This window comes from Drosophila kikkawai, chromosome 3R, assembly GCF_030179895.1.
Source record: "Drosophila kikkawai strain 14028-0561.14 chromosome 3R, DkikHiC1v2, whole genome shotgun sequence".
Lineage (NCBI taxonomy): Eukaryota > Metazoa > Arthropoda > Insecta > Diptera > Drosophilidae > Drosophila > Drosophila kikkawai.
Window position 1 is genome coordinate 29,520,135 of NC_091731.1, and position 20,351 is coordinate 29,540,485.

At 42.4% G+C, this 20,351-nt stretch overlaps 3 protein-coding genes across 8 annotated transcripts; 1 reads left to right on the forward strand and 2 right to left on the reverse strand.

Moving 5' to 3' along the window:
- The first annotated feature begins 39 nt into the window (after window positions 1-39).
- Window positions 40-2,048, forward strand: LOC108077858 (G-patch domain and KOW motifs-containing protein). The gene is made up of 3 exons (XM_017171391.2): window positions 40-348; window positions 401-1,122; window positions 1,192-2,048. Exons 1-3 carry the CDS (start codon window positions 212-214, stop codon window positions 2,046-2,048), a joined length of 1,716 nt encoding a protein of 571 aa, XP_017026880.1. The 5' UTR covers window positions 40-211.
- Arl6IP1 (ADP-ribosylation factor-like 6 interacting protein 1) lies at window positions 2,046-3,413 on the reverse strand. Its single transcript, XM_017171392.3, has 3 exons — window positions 3,254-3,413; window positions 2,783-3,148; window positions 2,046-2,680 (listed from the first exon to the last, which is right to left on the reverse strand). Exons 1-3 carry the CDS (start codon window positions 3,275-3,277, stop codon window positions 2,477-2,479), a joined length of 594 nt encoding a protein of 197 aa, XP_017026881.1. The 5' UTR covers window positions 3,278-3,413; the 3' UTR covers window positions 2,046-2,476.
- A 451-nt stretch (window positions 3,414-3,864) lies between these two features.
- On the reverse strand, window positions 3,865-18,347 carry Fas1 (fasciclin 1). Of its 6 annotated transcripts, XM_070286339.1 has the most exons (16): window positions 18,243-18,347; window positions 17,440-17,696; window positions 14,014-14,052; window positions 11,800-11,932; window positions 11,561-11,727; window positions 11,268-11,498; window positions 11,037-11,205; window positions 10,823-10,983; window positions 7,899-8,053; window positions 7,752-7,842; window positions 7,467-7,687; window positions 7,243-7,405; window positions 7,036-7,183; window positions 6,781-6,816; window positions 6,457-6,582; window positions 3,865-4,973 (listed from the first exon to the last, which is right to left on the reverse strand). In XM_070286339.1, exons 2-16 carry the CDS (start codon window positions 17,536-17,538, stop codon window positions 4,969-4,971), a joined length of 1,944 nt encoding a protein of 647 aa, XP_070142440.1. In that variant the 5' UTR covers window positions 17,539-17,696; window positions 18,243-18,347; the 3' UTR covers window positions 3,865-4,968. The 6 variants fall into 6 exon arrangements, with proteins under 6 accessions (XP_070142440.1, XP_070142436.1, XP_070142437.1 ...); XM_070286335.1 differs by having other exon boundaries at window positions 3,865-6,582; XM_070286336.1 differs by lacking the exon at window positions 18,243-18,347 and adding an exon at window positions 17,993-18,007 and having other exon boundaries at window positions 3,865-6,582.
- Between the last annotated feature and the right edge of the window lie 2,004 nt (window positions 18,348-20,351).

Below are 20,351 nucleotides of genomic sequence, written 5' to 3' on the forward strand. Positions count from 1 at the left end.
AATAAAGGATAAAACTTGATTGAAAAGTAATAAAGTTTATATAATTCATGTTTTCAAAACATCGATAGTCAAAAATTGTAAACACAGATAGTATCGATAGTTCTCCGATGTTATGCCAGCACTAATCAGCTGTTGCGTTTTGTTTACGGCGGCATTTTCTTTATTTCACAAGAATTAGTTGAATTAACTAAAAATAGGCACGTCCGAGACCATGGACGCCAAGAAAATATCCTTTGGCTTCAGCAAGGTGGCCAAAAAACCCAATATCCTGCCCAGCAAGCAGCCAAAGGATGAAAACAAAGTGGAGCTCATCAAGTGTTTGGAGGGCAAGGAAATCAAGCTTGTAGCGTAAGTGTAAATCTAACTAAATATGTATTCCGACTAAAGATTTGCATTCCAGGGAGAGAGTGGAGGCCGCTCCGCTGATCATCGAGATGCAGGGCAGCCAGAAGACCTCTGCCGCTCTGGCCAGCTTGATGAAACGACGGGCAGTGCTGCTGGGCGAAGAGGAGCCGGATCCGGAGGAGGTGACCCCTGCGGCTCAGTCCGTTGCCGAGGTCACAGCTGGTCCGGCTGCTGCAGAAAACCTGGAACAGCGAGCTGCTCGAGAACTGCTTGCGGCTAGCCAAAATAATGGAGATAACTTGACCGCGGAAAAACTAGTGTTGCCGGCGGTGAAGGCCGACGAACTACCTCTCGATGGCGCCAAGGAGGCCACGCTGGACGACTACGACAACATACCCATCCAGCAGTTCGGTCTGGCCATGCTGCGCGGCATGGGTTGGGTGGATCCGCCGCCTAAGAAGAAGGGTTCCGGACCCATCGACGACGCCCCCTTCTTGCGGCCAAAGGGCATGGGTTTGGGAGCTGACAAGGCACTCAAGCCCAAAGCTCTGCTGGTACAGCCGGAAAAGAATGAGCTTCTGGAGATCAAGAAGCAGGCGTTCGTCCGAATCCTCGGCGGCAAACAGAAGGATCAGTACGGACAAATCGAAGGCTTCGACGACCATGCAGGGCGAGTCATCGTCAAGATGGCCATTGGGGGAGCTAAAGAGGCGTTCAACGAGTTCCTCTGTCAGCCAGTGTCTCGAAAAGAGTACGCGCAGTACGGCAAATGCATAAGTAAGAGCGATTTTAATGCAGTTTTTAAGTAAAAAGTAAGTTTTTAAATTGGTCTTTTTCTAATTTCAGACACCGCCAAGTACGAAGAGTTCAAGAAGCAGGAGAACGAGCATGGCCAGATAATTTTAAAGCAAGAGAAACCAACAGAGAGAAGGGACCGAGATCGCAGGGAGGACGATAAATCACAACGGGATGAGCGCAAAGAGCAGAGACATTACAAGGACGAAGATCGCAGGAGGTACAAAGAGGAAGATCGAAAGTCGTACAAGGATGAGGACAGGAAATCGTACAAGGATGAGGACAGGAAATCTTACAAGGATGAAGAACGGAAATCATACAAGGATGAGGACAGGAAATCATACAAGGATGAGGACAGAAAATACAAGGATGAGGATAGGAAATCGTACAATGATGGGAGGAAACCCTACAGGGAAGACGATAGGAGAGCATACAAAGAAGAGGATCGAAAGGAATACAAAACAGAACGGACCTACAAAGAGGAAAGCAAATTACACAAAAATGAGGACCGAGACAGGAGAAACCACGGGCAGGACTCTCGCAGCAACAGCTCCTCCACATCCAAGCGCGAGGATCGTGAACGCAGACGTTCGCCAAGTCCCAAAACCAGCAGGCGGCCCAAAAGCAGCTCAGACGAGGCAGACGACACTGGAGAGTCAACGGAAAGCGACTCCGACTCGGCCTACGAGCGCAGAAAACACAAAAAGTCATCTAGCCGCAAGTCCAGGAAGCACTCCAAGAAGTCCAAGCACAGAACGAGGAAAGCGGACAACGACTCAAGTGCGGACAGCGATGGAAGCTCCCATGAAGACCACCGACGCCACCCCAGCAAGTACAAAAAGAAGACTAAGAAGAGCAAGCACGCCAGGTCCCGGACTCGCTCAAGATCACGGGGAAGAGGCAGATAAAGAGTTGAAATCTTTATTTAAACATAGTTTCTCTAGACGTTTAAGTTCTTTTGTATCTTACGGGATTATCATATATTTCAATTAACTCACAAATTAATCACAAAGATGTCTTTTTTGCGCTTTTCTCTCTCCGTTCGCCCATCATCGAGATTCCTTCGCTTTACACGTTACAAACTTATGGTAGGGGATGTGATGAGGCGAGGCCCATGCGGTATGTGGTATGCTGCTAGCCAATGGGGAATACTGTCTAAATGCTACTGCACTTATTCTTTATGATATACATGTAGTGGAAATGCAATGCTCGGGAATTTATTTTGTGAAGTGTATGCGATGGGTGCTTCATGGCAAGTATATGACTTAGGCTGTTTAGATATTTGGTGATGATGAGTGTAGGTGCTTCTTTACTTGGAGGCTTGCTCTCCTCCCCTCTACTGCAACTTTCGCTTGCCGCATTGGATCTTCTCGTTGATTATCTTCGATGCCTTCTGGGTGATGGCCTTGAACACGTCCTTGTCCTGCAGCCCCGGCCACATGGCGATGAGCAGCGTGGCCAAGTACATCAGCAGCCAGTTATTGATGAGGGCCCCAATCCAGGCGAGACCCACAAGTCCAATGCTGCTGATAATCACGAACTGCAACGGGAGATATGTACATATGTATATTGCAATTATAAATAAAACGAACTCGATATGGTCACACGAGTTTTTAACCAGAAAGCCGTGGCAATTACTCACCACGGTGGACTTGCGCTCCTTGAAGAGGTACTCGTACCAGGTCGCCAGGTTTGCCTTGATCGCGCACACCTGGCTGCAAACGTCCTCGAACTTGGCTTCCTGGTCGCCATCCCAGTTGACGCTGCCAAAGACGAGGCGCGACACGGTGGGGAACATGTAGTCCATGAGGATGCTTATCAGGCCCAGCAGCGAGACCAGGGTGATCAGCGAAAAGTCCAAATACCAGAGGGCCAAGTACAGGACACTGATGCTGCCGAAGACCACCCCGGCGTAGTATTGCTTCTCCCAGGTGAGCACGCCGTAGGCCCCGACTATGGCCGTCCGGAAGGGCTCTAGGTCGTGCTTCAACTTGTTGAGAGCGCGTTTCTGCAGAGTGCAAGGCAAAGTTTTAGTGGATCCTGTTTTTGCAATGGCGTCGCCCACCGCCCAGGCAAGCTTTTACTGTCGCTTTTGGCGTCTGTCTATGCTCACCTGGTCAACCTGTGAAGCCGTCATGGTTGCTTTTCCACTAGTCGCTGGGATACAATTGTCTGAGAAATTCCAATTGCAAAACTGCTTTAATTGTTGCTTTCGGCTCGGCGAAAAATCAATTTTCCGGTGTTGTTTAGAGTGGCCAGCTTAGCTTGGTTCAGGCTAGATCTAGTATATTTTAAATGGAAAAGCTTATAGCCGAAAAATAGCTAGTTTAAATATTGATACACCATATTCTAGCAATAATAGCATTCGTGAAATTAACATTATTTTGTGATAAAAAATATATATGTAATTCTTACGTATGTTTTTTTAATCTAGCTTTTACGGCTGCACTAGAAAGAGGTACATTTTTCTATCGATACATCGATAGGGGTGTGCAAGTCGTTGTCAGACTTTGTAAGTGATTTCCTCTGGTCACACCTAAAAGGTGCGAAAATTTAAATTTAAAGTCCCCGCGCAACTGAACAAAACTAGTTGATGCTGTGGTGTTCAAATACAAAAACGGAAAGCCTAAAAACGATAATTAAAAAAGGATATTGTCTCTAAAAGTTATACTTCCATATGGTGTCCCATTTTTCCATTTCCCAAAGATAAAACAACTCTTAAACTTATAGTTATTTTTCAAGTTTTATTATTCGCTCAAGCATGCTGAAGATTCTCGGTTGACATTCGGTTTTCTAGTACACGTATTAATTAGTTTAACTAATGCTAAATATAATCTTGCTGTTCATTTACGAGTAATTGAATTGGGCTTCGGTTTATTTGTAAAAAGCGCTTGTCGTAAAATAAAATGGAATAATATTCTTTTGCACTGCAGTTTCGCATAGTTTTTGCTTGGTTTCGCATAATGTATATAGATTTATTCATATATTCGCGTGTCTGACGCGTTGCATCGAAAATCAATTGCTAAATATACATGGATATATGTGATTTAATTTCCATTTTGTTGACTCTGAGTTTTACAGTAAATAAACTACATATACGTTATATATTATTCCGACAATTAAATATATGAAAAATATGCATTTCTCGATTTGTTTGGTGTATTTTGGTGTAAATAGCGTGTGGCGCAATATCATTTTGTAGTTAATATTATTATTATACTTGTATTGTTGGGTGTCCATCCATGGATGGCTCTTGAAGCGGAACGTATGTACTTGGGTTCATTCTTTATTCGATTCGGGGCACAAGTTGTTTCGAGTAAATTTGTATAAAGGTTAAGGTAATGCGTTTATCTTTAGTAAGGCACTAGTTACACGTTAAGACGCCGCTTAACGTGTAACTACTGACTACGACACAAATTGCGATTGCAATGCGGTTCCTCTCCATCCTACATCTCCGATCCGCACTCTTCCAGCGACTCCTTAAAGCTTTCGTGTCATTTCATTAGCGTATTCTCTATATATTCATCTTAATTTTCTCGTTCTCGCACATTCTCACTCAGCACTGCACCGAACGAAACTAAACTAAACCACCTACTAAAGATAAAGACTGCCGGAATGTTTCGATCGGATGGGATCGGGAACTAGCAACTACGTGAAGCGACTGCCCCAGCTTTTGGGATGTCTTTTGCGACAGAGTTTGAGTTTCCTAAGTGTCTTAGGTGGTGATAGTTGAGACTGGTGAGAGTGTGTACTGGTAGGCTGATAGTTACTTTTGGGGGATAGTACATTTCAGTGTTCGCCTTTGCCGGTTAACACTAGTTACAATGTCTAACCTATAAGTACATAGCATTAGGGGGAGAGACAGAGAGAAATAGAAAGAGAGTTGGTATATATAGTTAGCGATTGGGTTGTTCTACACGTCGGACTACAGACTATAAACTAGGTTCTTCCACTACGTACAAAGTTTAAAATGCAACAGGGGGAATTTCGTTCTTTGCAAGTTAAAATTGGTATCAAAATCCATTCGATGATGACATATGTTCGGATGTGGATTACAGGATAACACGATATATTGATGTATGCGTTTGTAGTTTGTAGTTGGCGGCACTGACCACTCTCGTTGTCTGCTGGGGGTGTTGTGTGTGTGTAAATGGGTGTGTTCACATGCATAGCGGCGGGCTAACAACTATGTAAGTGCAGGATGGCGTTTCATATAATTGCATTTGTTGGTTTGATTCGGTTGCATTGCCTTCTTCTTCTTTGACTTGTACGACTTTGATATAGTTCTGAGCTTACATAGGTCGCTTGCTCGATTGAGCCACTTAGCTGGCGGACTTATAGTTAGGTTCAAATGAAAAAACTTTCAGTTTATTTATAAAATTTCACACCCTGGAATCTTACAATGACTTCGTTACATGTTCATGTATGTATGATAGACTTATGTGCTGGGCTTTAGTGTAATGAGAGCATGGGAGTGTGTGATGCTTCCGCGTCGACATGTACAAATGAGATTCGCATTCTACTTAAGATAACTCGTTTCGTAAATCATAAATTAGACCATTAACTAAAACAAGCAATTCACAAAAAATATACACTTAAATCATAAACACAATCGGATACTCCATGGTACGATATCAGCGTCAATACATAGGCAGACAGATCGACGTCGTGGGTCTAAACTTAAAACTTAGCGAGCTGATGAACGTAAGCTACCAGTATATGGTGTGGGGGAATACATAGGTCGATCATAAACGTAAAATGTTTTACAGAGAGTTGTATATTTCATATAATACATAAGGCCTTAGAAGGGGGTTCGAGCTTAATACTTAAAAGTAAGGGTTTCATCGTCGCCGTCCTATTCATTCCTTTCGGCTTCTTTTCTGATTCGTTTTCTTTAGCGAAAAAGCAAATTCGGCAGGCAGTTTTCTGTTTTCTGCATGCGTGTTTTCTGATGATGGAGCGAGTGTGTGTGTGTGTGTGGTTGGGTGGACATGGAATGATGATCGTTCCTTGTGACGCATATATTACAGATACAGTTTCGGTTGCTTCAATATCAACAAACTAGTGCTGATTATCTACATCCATTGGGGGGATGTCACATTAGTCTGATTCTGATTCGGATACTGAGTGTGAGTGTTGTTGGTTTCTTGTTCGGTTGACGACTGTTGTTGTGGCTGTTGTTTGATTTGCATTTGCTTTGGATTCGATTGGATTGGTTTTTACATATCGGATGCGTTTAGTTCAAGAACTTGGCTACTGTTATCATTATGAGGTTGCCCAGTATGATGCAAATGCTTGATTCTGGCAAATAGCTACCTCCGGCCACGACCACATCCTTCTCCTCCAGGAGCGGGTAATCGATGACGTGGATGATCCCATTGGTGCACTCCACATCCGGCCGATACACGTTGATCTTCTTGTAGTTCCAGATGATCACATAGCCTGCAAGAGGAGGTAGTTTTCGTTAAACAATGACCAAAAAGGAGAGCATATGCAGGTTCGATGGTTGTCTACTGATGCTAGTGGATTGCCCAATGAGCGATTGAGCTATGGACGGGCATGGTTATGGCCAGGTCGGGGTCTTTTTCTGGGCTTTGTGGGCTGTGCGTGGATGTGGGTTTGACAAACGACAGAACTCACCAGTCCATTCGTGACTAGCATACTCATCATGTAGATCTTTCGATTGGACAACGGTTAGATTTAGTTAAGCAAAAAGCGAGAAATTTAGTTCGAGAGTTGTAGAAAAACAGGTTCGGTTAGTAATACAGCACGGTGGGGGAGAGTACCAATAGAGAATCGAATCAAATTTCAATGAATCGAATCGACTTGAATTGAATTGAATTGAGAGAAGAAGCAGCTAAGCTGAGCCCTTGGCTTTAACGATTCGGTACTTACGTCCAGCCTCCTCCTCCACGCGTATATTGAGGGAGTCACGGAATGTGGGTAGAATGACGCTGCCAGACTCCTGCGAAATTTTCACAAGATCCTTCATGGTGAACGGGGTGTCCGAAATGGCCAAATGACGCTCCAGAATGGACTTGGACTGTAAAGAGAAATCAGTGAGTTTCGGATAGAAAAAGCATCGGTGGGCCAAAGACTCACATGATAGGCAAAATCTTGCATGAACAGTTTCTTGTGTGCCGATGGATAGTCCAGCTCGGTCTTCTGCCAGCCCTTGTCCCGGGGCACGAAGTAGGTGAAGCGCCGCTGGGTGTTGTTCAGTTGGTCGTTGAAGTGCGAGAACTGACCCATCTTATAGGTATCGCTACGGATATAATATTTATGTTATAACAAGGCTTTGTACGCATTCACAAATTAAGACTCACCTCATCATGGGATCGGACTCCAGTTTGCCCAGCAGAGTGGTGTATGGCACTCCGAGGACATGATCGATAATGTGGACAAAGCCATTGGTCTGGGCCACATCAGCCTGGATAACGGTAGCATTGACGCCGCCACCTTCGACGGTGATCACCGCATCTGATCCCTCGCCGCGGACATTGAAGTACAGGAAGGTGTTGTTGTTGACAGTGGGCACTTGGGCAATCTGCAAGCATGAAGGTCTTCAATTAGCGACTCTTAATCTTTGGTTAGTTCTAGGAGATACCTACCAAATTGGCATTCTTCTGTCGGATCTTCTCAACATTCAAGCGGTCCTTGATAATGTGCATGTTCAGAATCTGCCTCATCTTATTCCGGTCTCTGTAAACGTTTTTATTTGGAGTTTGAAATGTAATTTCTTGCCAGATTGGTCTTACCGCAGAATATTGTTGATATTGGAGGAGTTCCAAGCCTCATTGCTGGGCGCCAAAATGGTCACCTCCGACAAATTGTTGATGTCATCCAGGACTGCACCTCCATTATCCATGATAACCTCGTAAAACTTTCGCAGAGCTCCGTTCTCAGCATTCTCCTTCGAAAGAGAAAGCATAATTATTCAGTTGGATTCGTTTTTGTGCGGAATTACTTCCCAAAACATGAAATAATAATCTAAGAAAACATACTGTTGCATGGAAGGGAGAGGATACGCATAAGCTTACGGGGTTTTAGGGGGTTTCTTTTTCTAGGGCAGTACAACAGATATAAGGTTTGCTTTGGGGATTTAATGGCTGGCCAAATTGAATGGTGAATCGAGGGGAATAATGCTAAATGATTCACTACGGCTGTCTGAATTTATAAGTATTTAATTATTATTCGAGTGGTGATTCGATTGTGCGTTGGTTGGGTTGGATGGCAATTTGATAGCGAAGCGTTGCACTGATGACTGTTGTTGTGATTCTTGTACTTGTTCTGCTTGTTGTTGTTGTTGCTGGTGTTACTTACGTTCATGAACTAAATCGGTTTACAAAACGCAGAAGTTTTAGAAGTAGGAGGATAATTTCGAATAAGATTTTGTAATTTTAAACACACATTCATAGAAATCGGATATTTGTTTGTTTTGATATTTTTTTGTATCCACGCAGAGTGCCGTATAGTTGTTCCGCCACAGAAGAACACATTTGAAAGAAGCACAATGGAAATATATATTTTATTTTCGTTTCGTCTTAGGCATTTTGCAGTTAGCAGGCAGACGGTCTGGTTTATATATTTACATAATTGCTGATCGCTATGGAACTGGCGTGCACTTTTCAACGTTTACAGCGAATCAAACATTGTAATTTACACTATCAGCTAATAAAGTATGTCAATGGACTGTTAAACATTGCAGCCAGTTTAAAAATGATATGGAAATATAAAGGCCAAACAGTACAACATATAGTTTAAACGCACAATCAAGGAAATAATATGTTATGGAAGTCAAAAGCAAGAATGAAACATTTCATAAATCAGAATAAAAACTTTAAAAAGCTCCCAAAATAATACATCCCTAGCTTTAAATATAAGAAGTAAGTGCTGAATATTTTTATCTAAGGGTGTTTATATTATCTTATCTTTTTAAAATCACTAAACTCAACCAATTTAAAGCCTTTAACGGAAGGTGTTTCATGCAAAAGTAATAAAGACAGGGGCGGGGGATGCAAATCAAAATGCAACTTTTAACAAATCAGTCAAATAAATAATATACTTGGATCTTGTTTTGGTTTACCTTGAACGACTGAATGCGTCAACGGTTTGGTTTTTGTCAATTTTTCGGTGCATCGTTTTCAATTTTAGAGCGATATGTGGTTGGTTGGTTTGTGTTTTTTTGTAGTTTTAAATACAATTTTTCGGCATGTTGCGAGAAACAAAGGATAGAGGTATGGATCAGTAAGTGTAGCCAAAAGAGCAGAGCACGAGTAATTACAACAGAACTATAGTGGAATTTCGAAAATGATATTGCAATAAAACGATATGACGATTCGATCTGATTCGATTGATATATACCAACTGCACAGTCCGTTTCACAACTAAACGGGAACTACGATCGCAATTAAGGCATTCCCATAGTTTCGAAACGCACTGTATTATAATGTGTGTATGTGTGTCGATGAGGGAGAGCCATTCTCTGGGTATTGCGGATTATGCGCAGAAGAAACATTTATATAGTAAAGCTACGGTTACGATGTGATCAAGCATGCCGGCTGATAGCGAGCGAACAGCGAATGATCGGTGACTGATCATAGATTGATATATGCAGGGGGAACATCGAGCTTCAAGCCAATCAATGAACATCTCAATTTCTTCTCTCAGTTTTGAGACCATTTAAATACATTTAATAGAGAACAATGGGAGTAGTTTGGTAAATGAAGTTTTCGTTGATTCCAGTGCATATCGAGCAAAGCGCTATGCCTTGTTAGCAATTTTGATTTCAGCCAATAATACGTGACTAAGTCACGTTTCGAATTTCATTTAAAGGGCCAATTAATAGCGCCTTGCCCAATACTGAGTCAGTCAATAACTGCCAGTGAAATGCATTTTGATAGGGAAATCTGATTCATAGAAAAAATTTACATGATTTACATGGCGTTTAGGTATATATATTTTTTTGGATTTTCTATTTTGTTTTTTGGCAATACTTACATTACACCCAAAATTTTTTTAAAATAAAATTTATATTTTAAAAATTATTTTAAAATAAAATTTTGCTTTTGATTTTACATAGAACCGAATTGAGAAAATCAAAGGAACTGAGCAAGATTCTGGTTTTTTTTAGAAATGTTGCACAAGTTTTTACACAGAAATTCGGTTCTTGGTAAAATCAGACTTTGGGTTTATTTGTATTAGGGAAATGTACCTAGGGGTTACTTTCGCTTGGATCTGGAGTAGAGATCTATTGATCTATTGTATGTGTCTAATCTGTGGTATTTGAGTGCAAGATAATTTGGTTTGGCTTTGCCCTCAGTTGAGCGCTTCGGAAATTGTGGCCTGGGGAATATCACCCCTTTGACGGCTATTTTGTGGAATTTAAAAGGCACTCAACAAAAAGCAAAGATAAGCCGAGTGCTCGATATGTGTGTGTATGTGTTTTCATGTGTTTTAGCATTCGCTGGGGCTGGCAAGCGATTCAATTGGTCTCCTAGTATCTTCTTGGTCGCCGCCAGCGCTATCTTTCAGTGCGTGCCGAGCCAATCAAAATGCCAAGCCTTATCACAAGCCGCAGGCACTATCACTGCTTCTATTTGTGTGTGTCTGGTCTGTCTGTGTCTGTGTCGGTGTTGTGTCTACAAATGCACAATTCAGTTTCCCTCGACACCCCACATACCTGCAGGAATTGTGTGACCGTCGTATCGATGATCATTAGCGGACGGTGAATCAGATGGACGACTCCGTTGCGAACTGGAATGTTGGCCTTGACGATCTCAGCCAGAACTACGCCCTCACGGTGCTTGGCATCTCCCACAATGGTATTGGACTTGACATACACTGAAAGTAAATATATTAAGTATAATTTTTTATGAGCCATAATCTCGTCCTACTTTTGCCATTCTTTTGCTTAAAGAAGCTGACGGTGACCTTGAGGAGATCCTCGAAGGCGGCGGAAGTCTTGGGATCGTCGTGCTGAGCGGCGGCAGTGAAGATGACAGTGTTGGGTATCACATGGCCATCAATGACCTTGGCATCCACCAGGCTGCTGCGAGCCGAGAGCTGTAATCCAAGAGAGTTTCTTAGGCATCTACCAAATATAATACTGATAATGTGAGGTCAACCTTGAAACCCTCATCCACGGGAACGAGGAAGGTGTGCTGTCCGGCCGCTTCGAAAACGGACTCCTTCTTGCCCAATGTCACCTGGCTGCGGTAGGTGCGCACACCGATGTTGTCCACGTTGAACTCCTCGGCGCTCTTCAGGAAGTTGAGGGCATCCGGATTGTTGCTGACATCCGAATGGCCAGGCTTCACGGTGAGCGGCTCCAGCACCTCGTCGATGATGTGCATGATCTGTGGGCAGACAGATAAAGATTTAACAGGTTGCTTTATGGCAAGGAATGCGGGCCACTGACCTGCCGCTTGCCGTTGTTGTTGGTCTCCACACTGAGCGAGGGGATGATCCGGGCATTGTTCACAAAGATGTCACCATTGGAGTTCTTTGTGATGTACAGCGGTGGATTGCCGTCCATGTCCGATGACACGTAACTGGGCAGTCGTTTCTGGGTGAACGCCTCCGTGCCTGTGGGGGTGGGTGATGAGTATGTGAATATTTTAATTATTTTTAATCAAACTAATTGAATATGAAACTCACTAATGTGATAGAGCACATGGGCGGTTTTGCTCTTGTAGCGCTGGAAGGCTTCATTGGTGGGCACAAAGATCGTGCAGCTGCGCAGCGAAAGCGTCGAGTTGGCAATGGGATTGCTCTCCAGCAGGCTGTAGAACTGCAAAGATAGACCGGGTTCGTTACACTCATTCGATGCGCTCTATATTGCCAATATATCTTATCGAACCAAGTGGGGAGTGCGAGTAGTGGGTGGTGGTTCTGGCGGGGTAATGGGATGGGGGTGGGGTGCCTTTCGGGGTGGTTGGTTGGTTCTTTATCGGTTTTGGCAAAACGGCAACCGGCCAACTTCCATGGCAACCTCAAACAAACTAATAAAATGAGGAACAGCACATTATGCATGTGTCCTGAAAAAAAGGTTTATTGAACCAATTACGTAAGTCCCGGGGTGGTTTGTATAGTGGCGACTAGTGTGTCATTCTATCGAGAGTGGGATGTGAAAATGCATTACCCAGCCACCCCAAATAGACCAGCCACTGACCCTAAACCAGGTCCGGGACAGGGACGGGCCTGGCCCGGCACCACCTGCCCCTGCCACATGTGACTATGGCCGCATGCAACCGCACACTCTGCGGCCGAGGAGAACCACTGTCCGCCACGCCCCGCTGCACATTCCCAGTCAGCTTTATGAGGTCCTGTCTGGGTCTAGTGTGTGTGTGAGTGTGTGTCCGTTTGCCTGTGTGGGTGCGTGTCCTGTCGAGGACAACACCTTTTTCCGTGCCCTTCTTTAAAATGCTCGTGTGACTCTCTCGTGTTTTCGCTGTTGCCCAGCATGAGTCATGGCAATTTGGCTTCTAAAGTCGGTCCTTTCCCTTTTCCTTTAACATTTTCCCTTTTTCCAGTTCCCCCTGACTGGTGCACATAGATATCTATGCTCTGGCATCGTCAATACTCACGCATGCACACCGAGAAAAACAGGTTAATTTGAAAATTAAGTTTTAGAGATCTCGGATCTAGCCAATCAATCAATAAAACTCATTTAAAACTTAGTATTCTTGAATTTAAATTGGAAAATATAGAAATATATTAGGCGAAAATATTATATATTTAACGAAACTGTAAAAATGCTTTTCACGGGCTCTGTATTTAAAAAATATCCTGAAACTTTTATAATATAATCTTCATCAAGGATTATATTGTTATTTTTCTTGAGTGTGAATACTTTGTGTTCTTGTTTTCTGTTCTTGTTTTTTTTTTTTGTCTTTTTTTTTAGGTAATTCGAGACCGTCAGTTGTCGTTGTCGTTATATCGGTGTGGTTGTCCTGGTCGTGGACATTCGAGTCGCCGCTGGCTTTGTTCTTATCCCGTCTTCGGTTTTGGCCAGAACTGCTTGGCCGGTTTCTATTTCGCTCTCAAAATGTTTTCGCTTATCTTAAGGAGAGTGCCCTGCTGGCTAAGTGGGGTATTAGGGATTGGCTGTGGCATATGTCACAGGTTGATATGGGATACGTTCAGGTACCAGGTTCAAGAGATTCAATGGGAAATGTACCCAATACCGAATAGATACTGTTTACTTGAAAAAACCGAGCGACACTTTCGCTGGGCGGCCATTTTCCATGGGCCATCTGTCAGCATCCTTTCTAGTTTCAACCCCCTCGGGTGCCTTTGACAATTAGATGCAATTACTTTCATAAATTTTCGTTATCGAATGTTTTGCATTTGATGATGTTGATGATGAAAGCAAGGGAGTTTCCGGCCCTTTTGGCAGATCATCACGATAAGGACGCTAGAGCCTTTCCCCGGGGAGTCTTTTTCGGAAGCCCTGATGAATTTTCAGCAATTGTTAGTGTATTATCCTGTCAACGATAAAGAGTTTCCCTTTCTGGATGGAGCGACGTCTCATTTACTATGCAAACACCACACGCAGCAGCAGCTCCCAAGAGGGGGAGGGTTTTGGAAAGCGCATTTTGATTTTTCCCGGGTGCCAAGAGCCAAGTGCCAGGCCAAGCCAATGACCCCTCGGGTGGCAGACGCACCCCAAAATCAAGGGTTCGAGTCAGACGGCGGGGCAAACAATAATTTGGCCAATGGCTCGATGGATATTTTTGTTAACTAAATTAAGTACAAAACATGTGAAAGTTCGTTGTGATAGTGTCTGTTGTTTCTCTGGTTTTACATGTTGTGTAGCCTAATTGTGTTCGTGTTGTTTCTGTTTGCTTGGTTTTTGGAATTGCAGCTTACCCTAACTGGCATAAGGCGCCTCAAGGAATTGGCAGTGCTCTGAAATAGATAGAGAGAGAGAGAAAGAAAGAAAGAGAGAAAGAGAGAACCGCTGGCAGTTCAAACTTGTTGTTTTCTTTCCAATTGTAGCCAAAAATTGTACTAATTTCCTAAACCAAAACAACTACAAAACGAGAGCAGGGGATTTTTTGGGGCGTGGCACTTGAGGAGATTCAATTTCCATCATCATTGTCTGTCTAATGGAGCCATTAAAACTAATTAGCCAAGAGAACGAGCCAAGCTTCGTGGTATGGAATAGGGACTGAAATCGGAGCAGGAGCTGGGGGTCTGGAGCAATGTTGGTTTCCTTCTGAGCGAGTGCATGTTGTATAAATAAATTTAATTGGTACAAATTATATATGCATATGTCTGTTGTATCATTGTTTTCTTTTTTTTTTTTTTTGATAATTGCAGCGGCAGCAGAAACAGAAAACATAAGCGAAAGCGGTCTCTCAACCCCTGGGGACTTGAGACTCGAGCAGCATTTCTCTTTTAATTGGTACAGTACAGGGAAATAGTGGAAAAGGGGGTTCAAAAAGGGGGGGACTACTGGCATCACTCCGAGGCCGTTTCTCGCCCACGCCACGGATCACATAGCTCCTCCGTCTATGAGCATGTGGACGTGGATCCATTAAGGTCAGTCGTGGCTCATTCATCGCCTCGGCTGAAATGGAGCTCGTCGCATATCAAATAACGCGCCTTGGCATCGCATTGTAATCTTAAATTAAATTTAATTGAATTCGATGATGCTGCGAGCGAGTGTTCGTGCCCTCTGTAGTGCACTGTACATTGAGCGTTCCTAGACGACAGCGACGATCCGCCGCTCAGCCTCTGTTGCATCAGTCAAAGGTTAAAAATTAAAATTAATAAAACGCACAAGACGTTGGACGCACGACAGGAAGTGGGGGTCAATCGCAGGAGGTCAGCTCATTCCCCATTTCTCATTTCTTATTCCTCGTACCCGCACATAAACATGGATATATCCACATACATACATATGTATGTATGGAAATGATTTCGGCTGAATTTTCACTCAAAGCGATTAAAATCGCTTGGCTGTGTTTCTCTCAATGAGCTCTATATATAGACCGAGTAAATTGCTGGCTAGCAGTACGAGATCGGCTCGGAATGTGGCATCCGCTCGAAAACTCCCTGCTGATCGCCAGTGATCTGCCAAGCAAAACCACAAGCCGTAAGCCGCAAAAGCCAAGATAGGTCTAACCTATATTTATCTAACTTATCAGCATATAATGAGGAGTGCAGGTTTACTGAAGAATGGAAAGGAAAGGCAAGGGGATTAAGATACACTTCCAGATACATTTTCTGGCCAAGTTAATTCAAAAATTGGAAAATGTTTCCAATACAAATAAGGAGAGAAAACACTTAATCACTTAATCTGAATAAATAAGACATAACTTAGAATTTGATATGCTATGTTTGACTTGTATCCTACCCTTTATGGCAAAAAATTTACATAAGTGACCAAAGATTACTTCCCGCCCCTACTATTTGATGACGAACAAACCGAACCACCCCCATATAATACCAGGCCGGAAACACTATCCACTGAAAGTGGCAAACTTCTGGGCAAAGTTACCATACCCCAAATGCAAGGGTGCAAATGAGCAAGCCGAAACCCCCTTCCCGATTTAGTTCTCGCTGTACGCTCTGTTTGCTATATCGCGACTTGAATAGGTTGTGTGCGGATGTTTGGCTGCAGCTACTTCCCTGAGACCCTGAGGCACAGAGACACCGGCTGCAACAATTACCACCCGCTGTCCCACTCTTTCTAGTCTTCTGTCGCACGCTTTCTTTTTTCTTTCTCCGAATACTCTTTACCTTTTTGCTCAGCTGACAAGTATTTTGGGAATTATATGTTAAGCAGAGTTGAACTTTTAGCAGGGGTTTAAGTAATCGAGGAGGTTTTAAGAAATATCTGATAATGTTTTCTCATATAAAAAATATTTAAATAACAATTTCTTCTCTCAAATTTGATGGTTTATGATTTCAATTTCTTTCTCTAATTAGTTTTAATTTCAAGGTATTGATATAGATTGCCTTAAAGGCGTGTACGTTCCATGACCTGGCCCTCATAAATCAATAGTTTTATCTCTTGGTTTTGATCGCTGTACCCCTGGCGTAAAATTCGTTAATGGGTAACCCTTTGGACAGCTGAAGCCGCCGTCGCCGCCGCCTCTGTGTGCATTACACATGTTCTTGTTATTTCAGCCGCGTACCTTTGTTGGCTTCTGACTTTTTTACATTTTAATGTGTTTTTCTATGTGCCTCTTTTTTGTGCGACTGTGTGTGTTGGCGTGTGAAGGTGTAAAAAGGCAAAACTAAATATAAAACTGTTATGCTCAGTGGACGTCAACGACCGCCGACTTTTGCTTAATTTATGTGGCTTTTCATTTTTACATAACCAAGCAGACTCCGCCATGCATACAAAATGTGGCCAAGTGGAGTTTAGTAGCGACCGTTAGTTTTTGGTTGGCCAGGAACCTGGATTTCCTGCAGCATCATCGATTTTTCGCAGCGCCAACAACAAGTGAGCTGTCTAAAGGTCAAGGACGATGCTGCCAAAGCCTCGACGACTACCTGTGCCCAAATGCGGAATGCGGAAAGCGGGTGCCTCAGTCCGTCCCTCTTGCGCAGGCTCCTTTCCTGTCAAGGCTTTTCCTTTCAAGGCCAGCGAATTGTGGGGGGGCGGGCTCGGCTACAATTGAACTTTGGTAACTGGAACTAATAGTTGGCAAGCGACACAATTGGACGGGAAGGTTACCGGAAATTCATCAACTATTTTTAGCCCAACAATTTGAAAGCAAGGGTTATTCGTTTTTTACTAAATAATTTTGGACCATATTTTGTTTAATTCAATATTTCCATGTAATGGGCCTTGAAATAACTATATGTATCTTTACGTCAGAGGCAAACTATCAAAAGTAACTTGTTAAAGCTTTCTCTATTTTAAATTAATGCCAATACTAAAATAAATTTAACGTATTTTAATTTTAAATCCACAAGAATTCACAGAATACTCTGCAGGTATTCCGGCTTATAATGCTGAGAAATAACTATAAAATGCAAAAATAGCTTGGCATTTTGTTAGAGGTTGAAACTAGATGCAAATATTTCTTAGCGTACAACTTTCAATTCCTTATAACAGCTTCCAGCTCGAGCCAAGGTGGTTAGAACATAGGCAGGATCAACTGTACTGACGGATGAGCAGGGGCGTAGGGTGCACGGGGGCTTGGGGATTTGGTCTCAGACACAGTCTGTGCTGTATTTACTTTAACTGTTTCTGCTGCTACCACTACCACTACCACAGTGTTCTTTCGCCACCTCTTTTCTCGCCCCTCCTCTTTCACTGTTCTTCCACTGACTCACCTGAGAGAGTTCCGAGTCATCGCGCAATTTGTCCGCCAGGTCGGCGGCGGCAGCTGCGCTCGCGGCGCAAAGCAGCGCCAGCAGCAGCGCTTTCAGCATGGCGAACAACAACAACGACTGTGGGTGCACCAACAACACTTGTTTTTTAGTTTCTGTTTTTAAGCTCTGCTGCAGCGACGTCGGCAGTGTATTTGTTATTGCAGGGTGGCGGTCGGGCGTGCGTGTGTGAGTGCCGCTGCTGCTTCTACGATTAAGATCTGCAATTTAAATGCAAACGTTAGCTGCAGTCCGAAAATCTTCCACGGAAAGAAAATATTTATTAATTCACAGATAGCGCAGAAATCAGCTTGTGTTTCCCTCTCGCTCCCCCTCGCGCACAGGGCCTAGAACCGTTATGTCACATATAAGAATAACAAGCACAAACGGACCACCAGAAGCCAAGCTGCGCTTATTGTGTATTATTTTTTCTCTTTAATTATTATGCGCATCCCCCCTTTTCGTTGCTGCGGCACTTTTCTTCTTTTTGTTTTATCCTTTTGCGGGTGCTTCGGACCGTCTTTCTTCTGCGTAATTCTCGGAACAGCGTTCTTGGAAATGGGCTTAACGAGCGCGACCAGAATTATGCAATGTTCGCCGAAAGCCAGAACAGTTTTTCCTCTATTTATTGCACACAGGCGAGCGGGACGGAACGAATCGCGGGGTAAATCAATAAAGAAACGCTGGCTTGCACCAATTTTAGAGTTATTCGTTATGCACAGCGTATAGATTTTCTGCGGGAGGGGGCCAGCGGCCGTGGTACCCACCAGTCGGAGGAATTGCACCGTGCGCCACGCTCGAGTGTTTTTTACGAATTGAGCCGAGGAAACAGGTTTCTAAGCACAGCACGAGCGTTTGAATACACAACTGCCGGCCGCAGTGTGGCCAGACGAGAGTTTGGCTTTCCCCCTAAAAATCGCAAGTAGTTGAAATTTCCCGCTAAAAGTCCAAGACCCATAATTTTTCTAAGAGTTTATAATTTTTACAATGCTTTTTCATAATATTAAAAAAATACTGCTCCAAAAAACCCCTAAAATTCCCCTTAGGACGACAAAAACCCCAAAATAAAGGGGGAAGCCCCTGTTTCAGAAACCTGGCTTGCAGCGTTGCCAATTTAGCTATTTCCCCGCTAGATATTTCTAAAAATGAAATATTTATATCGTGATTTTTTTTTTCCCCAAATATCGATTAGCGATATTTTTTGCCTTGCCTTTAAATTAAATTCATCCATTTAATATTTGAAATTTGACTACGCCAAAGAATAATTCCAAAATTTCAAGGAAAATTATTATAAACTGCTTCAAGAAATTGTATCATTAATATCTATCATAAAAATGAGATAACTTTATAATTTTCATATTTTGTTTTATATATACATAAAAAATTATAAAATTCTAAGAAAACAGATATATGATACATTCTTAATATTTTTATAATTATTCCTCATTTATTAACAATTAATTCTTTAATGTGTTAGGCTCAAGAATAATTTTTAATAATTTCAGCTTATTACATTAAACTTAACTTAACTACAAACATTAAACATGTTTGAAGTTATTGATAATAAGAATGATAAAGTGATAAATGATAAACGAAGTTAAAATAATTCAATAATTAAGTGTATTTGCAACAACCAACCACACCAACACCAAGTTTAATAAAATTAAGACTTATTTTATGATACAAAAATTAACTTCGATTGAGAGAAAGGATTCAACAGACATAGCTGGTTAGTTTCCTTTTAAATTATAATTCCAAAAATAGCAATTACACTTAACATGATACAGTAAACAAAGACAGACTAGTTGAATAGAAAACTTCTGTTCAATTGAATATAGCTTGTACATATTAGCTTAGTTGAGTGCAAAGCTAACACGGTCTGTACCAACAAACGAATTTTAGTCAATATTTGGAAACGTAAAATTGTAAAAATAAGCACATGTAGTTTTGAATTAGATGTATGAAACCTTTCCACTTCCCTCATGGGACTATAAATGGAAAGGTGCCAGATTCAGTCCACAGACAGTTCTTTATCTCTCCCCGTCGAACTTTAACCATGAGGCTTCTACTCGCACTGACTGTGGCCCTTTTGGCCATCTACTTGCTCCCAGTTGATTGTGCCTCTTCGGATTCAGACTCAAGTGCAGGAACTGCTACAGGCACTGGTACGGGAACTGGAACAGGCACGGGAACAACAACTTCCACGACAACAGTGGCTTCCACAACGACGACGACCACATCGACCCCAGTCACCCACAGGACTCTCCATCACCGCAGGCGGCGCATCAGTCGGAGGATCAATCGCAGACGCAACAAAAGACGCGATACCGAGGAGAGGAGGCGTCGCAGGGGTTAAGCTACAAAAGATTCACTGATCGAATCTTCAGATATAATAATTCATATTAGTTTTTATTTGTTCTTGATCTACCGAATAATAAGGCAAATATTTAATGGGGAAAAATTTTGTTTCTGTTAATAGAGTCTTAAAGATTTATGACCTATAACAATACAAATTTTCTACATTAAAGTCATTTTTAAAATCTTCTTAAAATTCTCTAAATGGAAATGTTAAGTCGATTCTAGTGATATATGTATTTTCTTAGGAGAAGCTCCCAAATCAGTAAAATTTAATACATATATGGGCTTTCTTATATGTCTGTATTTTTAATTATTTTCACTCGATTCATAAAGTGAAGTGAAATCAAAAAATGCTCGTGCGGTGGAAAAGTAAAAAATGGGTCAACAATTATTGGGTTGAATCTAAAATTACGCAAAGCTCTTGCATAATCAGAATGGGTTTACGGTGTGTGCAAATTGTAGTCTTATTCGCTTACATTGTTGATTTCTTGAATAAAATGTGGAGCAAGTGGCCAATT

Excerpts from the sequence above, each read along its gene's own strand:
- Fas1 (XM_070286335.1), bottom strand. The coding sequence starts at position 17,538 with ATGCTGAAAGCGCTGCTGCTGGCGCTGCTTTGCGCCGCGAGCGCAGCT. Across the intron at positions 11,499-11,560 it reads ACAACAACGGCAAGCGGCAG|ATCATGCACATCATCGACGA; the intron begins GTCAGTGGCCCG and ends GTCTGCCCACAG. Across the intron at positions 7,843-7,898 it reads AATATCAACAATATTCTGCG|AGACCGGAATAAGATGAGGC; the intron begins GTAAGACCAATC and ends AAACGTTTACAG.
- Arl6IP1 (XM_017171392.3), bottom strand. The coding sequence starts at position 3,277 with ATGACGGCTTCACAGGTTGACCAG. Across the intron at positions 3,149-3,253 it reads CGGCTTCACAGGTTGACCAG|AAACGCGCTCTCAACAAGTT; the intron begins GTGAGCATAGAC and ends TGCACTCTGCAG. Across the intron at positions 2,681-2,782 it reads AGGAGCGCAAGTCCACCGTG|TTCGTGATTATCAGCAGCAT; the intron begins GTGAGTAATTGC and ends CTCCCGTTGCAG.
- LOC108077858 (XM_017171391.2), top strand. The coding sequence starts at position 212 with ATGGACGCCAAGAAAATATCCTTTGGCTTCAGCAAGGTGGCCAAAAAA. Across the intron at positions 349-400 it reads AAGGAAATCAAGCTTGTAGC|GGAGAGAGTGGAGGCCGCTC; the intron begins GTAAGTGTAAAT and ends TTTGCATTCCAG. Across the intron at positions 1,123-1,191 it reads GCAGTACGGCAAATGCATAA|ACACCGCCAAGTACGAAGAG; the intron begins GTAAGAGCGATT and ends TTCTAATTTCAG.